The sequence below is a fragment of the Falco rusticolus genome, chromosome 4, assembly GCF_015220075.1.
Source record: "Falco rusticolus isolate bFalRus1 chromosome 4, bFalRus1.pri, whole genome shotgun sequence".
NCBI lineage: Eukaryota > Metazoa > Chordata > Aves > Falconiformes > Falconidae > Falco > Falco rusticolus.
The window spans coordinates 56,633,238-56,645,540 of NC_051190.1; the positions used below are offsets into that span (position 1 = coordinate 56,633,238).

Below are 12,303 nucleotides of genomic sequence, written 5' to 3' on the forward strand. Positions count from 1 at the left end.
CAACAGAGCATCTCAAATGGCTTCCGACACTTATGTTTAAGTGAATCAAACTTATCAAAAAAATATGCATCAATTTTAATGGTATTATACAATTGTATATATAACGTGCACATAGACAAATTAAATATGGCTGTCTGAATATTAGGCTGAATCCCACATGTGCTATTTCACACCTTGATTACAACAGTGACTTCTGGCTTTTCTGCTCATCACTTTTCTAAATCCATTAAGAAACTGCTATTAAGATTTTTAATTCTTACTTTCCTTAATCTTGTGGTTTTTTTCATTGTACCTTTGACACTGGCAAAATACTGTGTATCTCATGGACAGTCCTTACTATCATGTTACCAATGGTACATCATCCATGTAGAGTACAGATTTTTTATCTTTTCAATGCTTAGTCCATGTGTGTATCTTCACTTGACCTGACCAGTGTGTGTGTGACTGCACATGGGGTATTGTGTTATGTTTTGAGCTTTCCAGTAAAACATTATTTTGAAATATCATGTAAAGCCAGTGGAGGCTGCCAAGATGATTACGGGGCTGTAGCACGTGATTTGTGAGGAGGAGTGGAGAGGCTGGTTTTGTTCAGCCTGAAGGAGAAAAGGGAAAGGGAAGAAATTGATTATTGCTGTCTACTAGTATCTGATGGAGTGTATAAAGAGGAAGGAGCCAAGATCTTCTTACAGGTGCACAACGGAAAATCAAAGGGAACAAGCTGCAAAAGATAAATTTGGATTATTTGTTAAGGAAGGGGAGGAAGTCACTGTGACAGAGGGTAAACATTAGAACAGGTCATCCAGACAAATTTTTGGGTCTTCATTTTTGGAGAGATTCAGAATGTAGCTGGAAAAGGCCCTACAGCTGAAGTTTGTCCTGCTTTGAGCAATGAAGTGGGAGGACTTGCAGAGGACCTTCCCAACTTCAGTCTTTCTCTGGCTCTGTGTAGACATCCACATTTAAATGCCTATTTTTAGGTATTTTCATTTTGAGCTGAATCTTCCAAAATAATTCTCAGGCAATTACCCATATTACTGAGTTATTTTTGACAATATCTAAAAAGAAAGCTTTTGATGCCGTGGTTCAGAACAGCCATTCTCCAGTAAAGGCTTGTGACTTAGACCAAACAAGGTCCACTGGAAGAACAGATGGTGCAAAAATAGTTGTTTGTGTCCAAATAACACTTTGACTGAAACCCTGGTTCCCAGCCACACCTTTGATAATGCAGTCTGGAATTTCAAACCAGTCTTCCTTCACCCTCTCAGATTTGTTTTCTCCTTCCATTTCTTTGGTGATCATTTACTGTGACTGAGCAGGCTCTCTAGATGTGGAGAGCTGGAACTCATCACCAAAACATACACTGTTCATTTTGATATTAACCCTCACCCCTCTGTCTCCCAACATATTTTCTGTGACCCCCATCATGATAATCTATTCCATCTCATGACAGATTCTCTCTTGCTTTTGGGAAAACATCAGAATTGTTCCCACCCACCTCAGAGGAAATGGAGACCTTCCAGTAACAGAGCTAAAGGAGTAATGGTCCAACTTACTTCCTTTTGAAAAGTGTCCTTGTAGGGGTGTTTTTATCAGACATGTCATCCTAGCTAAAATGGATTAGGTTTTCCTTCTGGCAGTCAGTGTGGTCAGAATTTCTTCTAAATTCCATGATCCTAGCTATATTAAATTATGTGTCTGAGCTGAAGGAGCCAAAATCATCCACTTGGCAGCAACTGCCATCTGTCATCATCTTTAGTGTAGTATTTGCTTCTTATAAAGTGTCATTAATGTTTCCCCTGCTGTGTTAAGAATATTATACCATTTTTTGACCTAATTTGGTTCTTCTGTGCTTAAAGGGAGCACTCTGTCACAGTCCATGGTAGTGTATTATTACATCTATTGAGGGGGAAAAAAAGTCTTTCCATAGCAGGTGTTATATCATCTGTAAGTATAAAAATCACCTCTTATGGCTGATTATTTAATTTTTTTCTTCTAAGTCTGTGACTGTGTTGCAAGAGATGACTGAGCCAGGAGATAAATTTGGTAGGCCTTACTTCTCCAAGGGTGCAAAATCTGCACAGATGGGGTGCCAAATGCAATCTGTATTGATACATTTCAGGAATAACATTTTCAGACCCTTCCCAAGGTCCCTTCTCCTCTGTATGTGCAGAGAATGGCAAAGTTATGAATATCTCTAGTATAGGAACTTTTGGAAATGGCTAATAGTTTGCATTAGAAGCTGGTACGAGAAATGTTTAGTGGAACCTGCTTTTCAGGAGTGTGTTCTGCAGAGTTTGTATTGCTGTGCTTGCTAACAGATGCCTCTACACTATCTGCATTAAAAACTCCAAGACCTGGCTCCAGGTAACTGTGGCTGTGTGAGATTCTGGTTGTAACATTACTCTGTCTTACACATGCTTACAGATGATCATTTGACAGCAGAAGCAGCTATTTATCAAATAAAGGTTCTTCAAGGTGCATAGTGCACCTGTACGCTCACTTCCTCTTGCTCCCCTACATCACAGGTCTCACTTTGTCCTACAAATGTTGATATTTCATATTAAAAAAAAAAAAAAACACAAAAAAAAACCAAAAGAAAAAAAGGAAGGCCTAGAGCATGGTGCAAGCAGTGTGAGCTGCTCCAGTGTGGAGTTCTGCCATTAGTCAAATAAGTGTAGTCTGCAACAAAAATGGCAGTATGTTTAACGTTATGGTAACTGCTAGTAGTACTAGCTCTGCTGCAACTGAGGACTCTTCAAGCAATGTACACTCTAATCACAAAAGGAGGCTAAATATGCTAAGTCAAAGAGAAAAAGGCATATTGGGTAGAAGCATTTCGGTAGGACATAATTAGTTTTATAAAAACTGGAATGCATGATTTCTCTAGCACATATCCCTATTTTAAATCCCAATTTGTCAGCGGATTCTCATCACCAGTTATTTACTTCACCTAAAGATAGATGAGCAGCAGTAACTGCTTCAGTGTTGGTGAATGCTCTTAGTCTTTCTAAAAATACTAACTCTGAATGCTTCTGAACAGACATGAATTTCAACAAGACTGAGGACTTTAGTCAGGCTCATACACAAATTCTTCCAGGTTTCTCTCCTCTGAGATACCAAACATGGAAAGGAATGAAAGGACAAGTCACACCGATAACTAGGATGTGATTAGAATAGTCTAACTGAGTCTTTTAGATTCTGAAAAAATAGAGGTAGAAAATGAATAGATATTTAGGTATAAGAAAGAAATTCTTCACTCTGAGGGTGGTGAGGCGCTGGCCCAGGCTGCCCCGAGCAGCTGTGGGTGCCCCATCCCTGGCAGTGCCCAAGGCCAGGCTGGACGGGGCTGGGAGCAGCCTGGGCTGGTGGCAGGTGTCCCTGCCCGTGGCAGGGGGGTGGGAACTAGATGGTCTGTAAGGTCCTTTCCAACCCAAACCGTTATATGGTTCTACGAACATTTTAGCACTGTATTATGAATTCATTTTATATGTCTATTCTGTGACAGTTCTATCAGCTAAATTTTACTTAGCTTTTCAAGTCATTAAAATACCAGAGACACAAAAAAGCAACAGTTATTGTTAAACCCCTAAGGCCAAGGATATCCGTTTAATTCCCTGAATAACAGTTTTATAGAACGTGTTCATAAAACTCATATTATCATAAAAGTTTGAAGTAATGATCTGACATATCTTTACTTATATACCCTCCCCACAAAAAGGAAATTAAACAAATCAAGCTGTGCTGAAAGGGAATACCAAGATGCTATCAGGATGTGGTCAGTCAGTAGCTCCCTGTCACGGGTCGTGCTAATTCTGTCCCCCCCGACACTGGAACCTTCCGTCTTTTTTTTCTGCCTCAATGTCTCACTTATTCTTTGCAGCCGGTGTTTTACTTAGTCTTTAAACAATGTGTGGGAGGGTATTAATATGTCATGAACTGAATCTTTGGTAAGAATTTAGTGTGTCCCAGAAGATACAGGTGTTGGTTTGTCTGTTATTCAGTGCACATCAGCAACACTGAGTTTAGCGTTCTGCAACCTCTAATGAAACCCAGAGTAGTCCCATCCCTAGTTTTAGGCAGTTCAGTATTAGCATAGATCTTGATAGGCTTAATAGGGCTGGGCAAACCAATAATTTTTATTCACTAAAGAACTATCACTAGTAAATAATTATTATTTATTAATCATCAATAATTCATATTTAATAGTCAGTAATTTATTCAAAGTGATTGTCAGTGTTCTTTTTGTATGCTCTTTTTATCAGTCACGGGAAAGATGGAATTATTTTTTTTCCTTTGCTCCCCAGTTAATGATTTTATACTTTTTATATAATGGAATTATTATTGTTAAATATTTTCAGAAGGAAACAACTCTTGAAACACATTACTGGTTTTGGTGAAATGCCCTTTACCTTCAAAGGAAAATATATGATATTGTTGCATTGTTTTCTTTTATATACCTTCAGCAAGGTGAGGCTTCATTAACATTTGTATTTAAAAAGGCATATTTTTGTTATGCTGGATGTAATTTTTATATTGCCATTTCTTCATATTCCTTGTTATATTATCTTCTGTTGTCTCTCTAACCAAAGAGGCAGATACTGCTGTCCTATGAATTGTCGGTGGACTCTATTAATGATCCTTTTCGAAGACAGAGGTTAATGAGTGCAGCCACTGTTATTACAGATAATTTGCGTAAGTAATTCTTCAGTGGTTTTGCTACGGTGGTTGTGTAACTTGACCTCAGAGATCAAAATGTCATGAACAGTTAGCATTATTTTTAAAGTCACTAGGAGAAATTATGCTACAATCAAACGTAAATTTCAGTAAAATAAATATTCTCATATCTCACGTAACTGTAACTTACCATTACCGAGGGTAAATCATGCCTGACTAACTGGATTGCCCTGTACAATAAAATGGCTGGGGTTTGTGGGTGAGGGGAGAGCAATGTTTTCACTTACACTGACTTTAGCAAGGCTTTCAACCCTGTCTCCCACAGTATTTTTTCATCCCAGGTTAAGGTGCTAGGATGTTAGGGTCTGCACGGGTGGCCAACCAGCTGGACAAAAAAACGGTTGTGTGTTTGGGTTTCAAGTGTCTGGTGGAGAGGTTATATTCCACCTGGAGGCAGGTAACAAGTGGAGTACCACAGGGGTGTATCCTGGGACACGTCTTGTCCTAAGTGACCTGGAGGAGGTAGCAGAGGGCTTGCTCTTGATTTTAGGATGGGACGGAACTGGGGGGGGAGGTACTTGATACATTGGAGGTAGGAGCTGCCATCTAGAGGGACTTAGGCTGGAGGAATGGGCCAACAGGAACCTTGTGAAAATTCGGCCAGTACAAATGTAAATTTATGCCTATCTGCAAGAACCTCTTGCAACGATCCAGGCTGGAGCTGGCTGGCTGGGAAGCAGCTCTGCAGGAAGGGCCCGGTGGGTCCATGTGGGCAGTGAGCTGAGCAGTGGCCAGCAACACGCCCTTGCAGCAGCAATGGCCAACAGTATTCTCAACTATATTAAAAGGAGCGTAGCCAGGAGAAAAGTGATTATCAGCCTTTATTAAGCAGTTGCTAGACCACATACTATGCTTGGTTTGCCCCCCAGCTCCAAGAAATATATTGAGTTCAGTAGAGGGCCACCACGTCAGGGGACTGGGCGTTTGCCCAGTGCTGGGCTGGTTCAGCCTGGAGAGAAGGTTTTGAGGGACAGTTAATGTCAGCCTTGCAGTGTGTAGGAAGACGTTATCAAGAATGCACTCTTCACAGTGGTGCACAGTGGAAAGATGAGACAACAGACAACAACAGAAAGAAGAAAGTTTCAGGTTGTGTATAAGGAGAAGCTTTCACTGTGAGGACAGTCAGAGGAACAGGTTATGCAGTCTCTGACCTAATAGCTGACCCTGATTTGAGAACAAGGTTGCACTAGGGATCTCCTGAGGTCACTTCCAACTTGACTTCTCTTATAACCCTATCCTCAGCTATGGACACCAAGATACGGGGGATGCACTTCTTCATTTTATCCTGCTGGTTTTTGGGTTTTTTTTCAACTCATGCTGCATCTGTGACTGTGCAGACGCAACTTACAGAAAACAAGTTGTCAGTTTCCCAGAGACAGTTAAGTTACTTCTCCTTAATGCAGAGCCTTTATCATCCTTCAATAGTGTAATAAACATATGAAGAGGTGGGTAATATCACCAGTTTCTGTAATTAGGAGATTTACTGATAGTGACCTTTGAATAGCCTATGATTAGTTTGTGTAGAATGAGTGAAACATTTTTTTTCTATTATGTTGTTCTGCTCACATGAGATTGATTTTTCTTTTCAGTCTTTTCTGTGACGGTCTTTTTCTTCATACTATGATATTCCACATAATTTCACTTTCCCTCTTTGTCATTTAGAACTGCAGGAGTCAAAACTGAAATGCCCTCCATTATGGAAACGTTTTGCTCGCAAGTATCTAATTTGGGATTGTTGTCCATTCTGGAGAGTAGTCAAAGAAAACGTGAAATTGGTAATTTTGGACCCATTTGTTGATCTCTTAATCATGGTTTGCATTATTGTGAATACCTTCTTCATGGCTCTGGAGCACCCTGACATGCCATATAATTACCAAGAAATGATTTTCATAAGTGACAAGGTAAGTTAGATCTGTGTTAGAGTGAATATGGAGTTATAACGCCATATTTATACTGGGACAGTCCTATAAGGACATGCTTTTTCAGTGACTTTTTGCTGAATTTCTTTTTCCTCCTCCCAGGTCTTCACCCTGATTTTTACAGCAGAAATGATCTTGAAAATCATTGCTCTAGATCCTTACAACTATTTTCAGCAAAAATGGAATATTTTTGATAGTATAGTTGTTATGATTGGCCTAATAAGCTTTAAAGAAAATCTGTCATCTTTCAGACTGGTAATTATTTCTTTATTCTTTTCTAAAAGTACACATGTTTTATATAGATTTGTTAAAGATTCCAGTGAAATACCCTCAAATTATTTTACTGATGAATCTGTTAAATCAGTTCTCTTTTTGGGTAAATAGTAATCCAACATTAATATTAAAGAATTCATTCAATGTTCATTATACGCTTTATATTGGATATGACAAATACTCTGACACAGTGCACCCTCTGGGAGGTCTGACCTGGCAGGGAGTTCACTGGTTCTCTGTTACGTCTGTACAGTGGTGCTGCTCAATTACATCTCAGACCTTCCATTAGGAAAAAATGTTATCTGAGTGTTTCCATGAGCTTAAAGATAGCAAGTATTCCTTCACAGCTTTTCCTTTTGAGCTGAGATCTGTAAAATAACATAGCTTTCCTCAAGGTTTAGGGGCTCTCCTCAAGACTTTCTTCAGCCTTAGGGAAAAGGAGGAATAATTCTGAGATGTCCATGTAAAATGTTACTTTGCTGTTTATGTCCTTCATGTGTATTTAGAATGCTAAATTTACTAAGTACTAACATTCTTTGTAGCTTTTGAGTCATCACACCTAGAAATATAGTTGGATTCTGTTTTGTCTTGTGTATGACTGAGGGATTTTAGCAGTCCCGAATGCTAATTTGACGAAAAGTGTCCTTCTTACTCATGAGGGTGCGTAGAATAGATCCATCCGGCTTTTCAGATCCTGTTTTAAGTGTGGGGAGAGGTAGAAAAAAAATCTTTTTTCAATTTTTGTCTGATTACATTTGATTTAGACCAGAATGCAGTCATTTCATTAGCCTCGTCCAAATACCTATGAGGCACTTTATTATTATTATTACTATTATTGTTATTGCTGTTAATACTAATAGACTTACACATGCTCATATCTAACTTAGCAGAAACAATTTGAGAGCTTCCTTTGGCAGTTCTCTGTTCTCAGTAACAGTAACCATTTGAGCTTAAGCACAGTGCTTTTGGATCAGAACAATTAAAAACCTTTCTTTAGGGGGGAAAATTATGATGGTGTTACTGAAGTAAAGACAGCATGATAACTGCAGGGTCTGGTTTTTGTGTGTGCTGTGCTATCCGTGCAGTGTTCACCACTCACATTGTTCTCTTGTGTTTTACTTACAGCTCAGGATCTTCAAATTGGCAAAGTCCTGGCCAGCCTTAAATACTCTTATGAAAATAATTGTAAACTCCGTTGGTGCTCTGGGTAACCTCACTCTGGTTTTGATTATCACTGTATTTATTTTTGCTGTAGTAGGAAGGCAGGTTTTAGGCATTCATTATAAGGAAAAATTCTACAAAATAAACACCAGTGAGGATTTACGCTGGCATATGAAGGATTTCTGTCATTCATTCCTGATCATATTCCGAATACTATGTGGAGAATGGATTGAAACCATGTGGGAATGTATGGAAGTAGCTGGAAAAGAGCTATGTCTTCCCATTTTCTTGTTAGTCCTCGTGATAGGAAACCTGGTGGTGAGTATCAAGCTATTTTTCAGTCCCTACTAAATACATCCAGTTACATTGGCATCTTTTTTTTTTTTTCCAAAGGAAACCTAATCATCCAAAGAGTATTCACACTATTTGCTTATTTGGGTACTACTTAATATATGTTTTCCTTCTGTTTGTTTTTTTTTTTTTTTCCCCGTCTTCCTCTTTCTCACACAAGAGGCAGCTGCTAAGCAAAATAAAATTATTCCTTCTACCCAGAGTATAGCAGTGCCATTTTGATAATTTGGTGCCTGATTTCTTCATCTTTTGTGTGCTAGGTTCAGATAACCAAAGTGTTCAGTGCTTTTAATGCTTACCAACTTTTTATTTTCAAAAGTTTGCAGTACACAGATTTTCCAGTTTGCGTGACATATACTAGACCTAATGTATATATACTGGAAGATGAAATCTTTTTCATCTGCTTCATTTGTTGGTCTATACCAGATCCTTTTTGATGTTTGTGGTGGTGGTAAAATTTATCTTTGCCTGCTGTTTTTCAAAATGTCTACCTCCACATACCTTATGGACATCAGAGCATGTGAAAATATATTTGACATACCCAAACCCTTGTTTCATTCCTTTTTCTCCTGCCATTCCTTCCAGAAGGAGCCATATCATACTATATTAGTATTTCAGTAGAATACTAAATAATTTCATTACAGTGGTTGATGAAAGCAATATTGAGATTTTCTCATCTAGGGAAGGTTTTCTGAAATGTCTTTTCTGTTAGCAGTAGTGTCTCCAATTTACTTTAACTTAATTTTAAGGTGCTCAACCTATTTATTGCCTTGCTGCTGAGTTCATTCAATACTGACTCCTCAGTGGAACAAGAGGAACCTGGACAAATGACTAAATGTCAGATTGCTATTGCGAAGATCCACAAGGGCCTGTGGTCTGTTAAAGACAGAATTTTGGATCGTTGTGGCAAAACAAAGAAACAAAACCTTAAAACAGCCAAAAAGAAGACTTTAGTGAAAATTTCTGCCAAAGACATAGAGGAAAATAATTATGCCATGACAGATGTCAGAAGGGATATAGGCAACAATTGCTTTGACATGGGGTATTACAATACTGAAGAGACTTCCTCAATAACAAGGAAATATGAAGAATTTTTAACCAGTCATAGTACCTGTGTTCCCATTGCAGTAGCAGAGACTTACACCGATGAATGTGATGATGATTACAGTGCATGCACAGAAATAGAATACAGAAAACAGGTAAGGAATATTAATATTTGAAAAAATATTGTAACTTGCGTCTGTAAATATAATCTCAAAGACTGAACAGTAAATGCTATCCCTTCTGTCATTTCTGCAATTGTACTTTATTTGTTCTTCTAGTAGCTTCAAAATGCAAGAGCTACCAAATAATCTTAATTATTCGATAAGAGATGTTGAATATCCACTTTTTCATCATTCTCCTAATTGGCAGCCATAATTCTGCTTTTGTCTGTTTTGTTTCCATTTAGTGCTGTCAATTGCTAAATGATGTTTGATCAGAACAGACATTCTTTTTGTTTCCTTTGCCTTACAGATGGCACCTGGAATTTTTGGAAGTCAGGCCTCTTGTGTTGCTTGTATGTTGCTTCTCAGTTGCATGGAATCTAGAGGGAATTTAGTTAAAACCTTCACCTTAAAAATATTATTTCTTAGTGATTTTTTAATCCCCTATTCACCTCTGTGATACTTTGGACTCCCCTCTTGATTGTGTTGTGTTGGGCAAGATTAAACTCAAGTCTTGCTGCATGTGAGTGAGGCACTTACACTTGCCATGATAGTCAATAATGGTGCAATTAATATGCCTGCACATAGGCATTTAGGGGTATTTGAGATACTTCAGGTGCCCGTCACATCCACGAGGGACTGACAAACAAGGCACAGAAGCTATAGGAGCTCTTTGGCATCTGGAGACCAGGCATACGTAGAAACACCTCAGATGATACTATGCTTACTAGATTACTCCATTTAGATATCTGAATCTCAAGATTACACACACTACTTACCACAGAGATGTCAAGTACCATTTGAGGTTCTGGCTTACCTTGTACAGCTTCTATATGCACTTCCTAAAATGCATCTGTCAGTTCCTGTAGATCCTGTGCCAGTTTTAACCATGCCGTGTGTATGTCTTAGGTACCCCTAGGTATCTTAAACATACACATGTATGTACCTAAGACATACACATGTGGGGTGTGTGTCTTAGGTACCCCTAGGCATCTTAAAAGACACTAAACAGTCTAGGGCAAGCAACTGAATTAAACCCTTTGTGCCCTCACAGCATGCAACCGTGTCCCTTGCTTCACGTCTATATTGCTTGTATGTGCCCACTTTTGCACTTCATGTTTTCTCCCATTTTGCTTTCCTGGTTGTTTTTGGTTTTTTTGGTTTTCCTTATTTTTTGCTTTCTTCCCTCTAGTGTTGTGCTATACTTCTAATAAAATGGAATTTTACCTGATTACTTTCCTTTGAGGAGGGTGATGTGTCTTAGCGAAATTCTGTTTGTGACAGCAGTTACTTCTAATATATGGGATATGATGTGGTTACTTAGAAAGGATATGAATGCTGGTTTGAGTATGATGATATATCTGCATGAATGCATCTTAGTTCAGAACTATTGGATCATCCTCTGAGATTCTTATTCCGTATAAATATTTTTGCCTATAGAAGGTAAGGGTGATACCCTTTAGCCTATCGACAGTACTTCAGCTGTGTATGAAACATCCATTAGTAGTTTGAGCTCAGCTCAGCGCACAAGGGCCTCAAGTTAATTTCTTTTAGAAGCCTGCTTTGTTCACAGACAGTTGTAATAAGAAGCAGCAGACTTCAATATACCTTCCCTGCAATCTTTTGTCGGAAGGTGAACAAAAAAAATACTAACTCTTCTCAGACCCATACTAAAAGAAGTTCCGATAGAAGCTGGCTTACACAGCAGAATGAGCTGTTTTGCAGTTTCTTCACATAAAGCAAGATAGAAAGCCTCTTACAGAAAGTAGCTTATGATTTTAATTTATGTCTTTTTATTAATTTGTGCTTATTTCTCCAGCTGCCACAGACATTGCAACTGTGCTTTCCCTCTTCATAGGTTAAAGTGATGGTGTAAGCATGTGGCAATATAGGGTTTAGCTCATCTGAAAAAACACATCCAAATGTGTGAGGAGCAAGCTCAGATGGAACACCAGGCTTTGCCAACTATACTGTACCTAGACTAGCTTGTTAAGGATTGTATTTTATGAGTGTTAGTTATGTTATGATTGTGATATCACCATATTTTATATCTATCAGAACAGGTATTTGGGCTCAAAGTACAGTTACCTAGTATTACGCTATGGCAGAAATCTCAAAAGCAGGTGCTGTTTTCGGATGGATTATGATATGGTCAGTGTCTAGGTAGGATCCATTTTCTATGTTTTTGGTTATAAGAGGAGGCATTGTCAGTGGAATAGCTTTGGACAAATTCTCAAAGAAGCAGAAATTGCTAATAAACGTAGAATTATCTGTGGCAATTTGAAATATGTTGTCCATAAGCATCTGATGAAAGAAATTCTTTCCCTGCTGTAGTGGAATCTGGTATTGCTTGGAATTTGTTGTGGCAAAAGGACTGAGGACTGGTTTGGATCATTTAGCTCTTCTGCCTGTAACTAGAAACATTAGACTGTTGGGGTCCAGCTGCAAAGGCGGCTGCTGAATCCATCAGTGGGCTAAATGTAGATCTTGAGGAATGATACCTTTCCACAGTATAACCACAGGACCATGGTATTTGAAAGCAAAGAAGAAACCAATCTTTTACATGCCTTTTAGGGATATCATTTAGTTATCTGTAAAAAGATAAACATGGTAAACTTTGTGGATGCTTTAGATTCTGTTAAAGAATTTTGACTTTTAAG

General features: G+C 38.5%; 1 protein-coding gene across 1 annotated transcript in view; it reads left to right on the top strand.

The window, feature by feature from the left end:
• Positions 1 to 12,303, top strand: part of LOC119147484 (sodium channel protein type 5 subunit alpha-like) — a 43,329-nt gene that overhangs the window by 12,300 nt on the left and 18,726 nt on the right. The window contains exons 8-12 of the mRNA XM_037386559.1: positions 4,590 to 4,692; positions 6,397 to 6,635; positions 6,756 to 6,908; positions 8,052 to 8,405; positions 9,188 to 9,637. Of these exons, the coding sequence (XP_037242456.1) occupies positions 4,590 to 4,692; positions 6,397 to 6,635; positions 6,756 to 6,908; positions 8,052 to 8,405; positions 9,188 to 9,637 (1,299 nt within the window). The remainder of the gene's footprint in view (positions 1 to 4,589; positions 4,693 to 6,396; positions 6,636 to 6,755; positions 6,909 to 8,051; positions 8,406 to 9,187; positions 9,638 to 12,303) is intronic.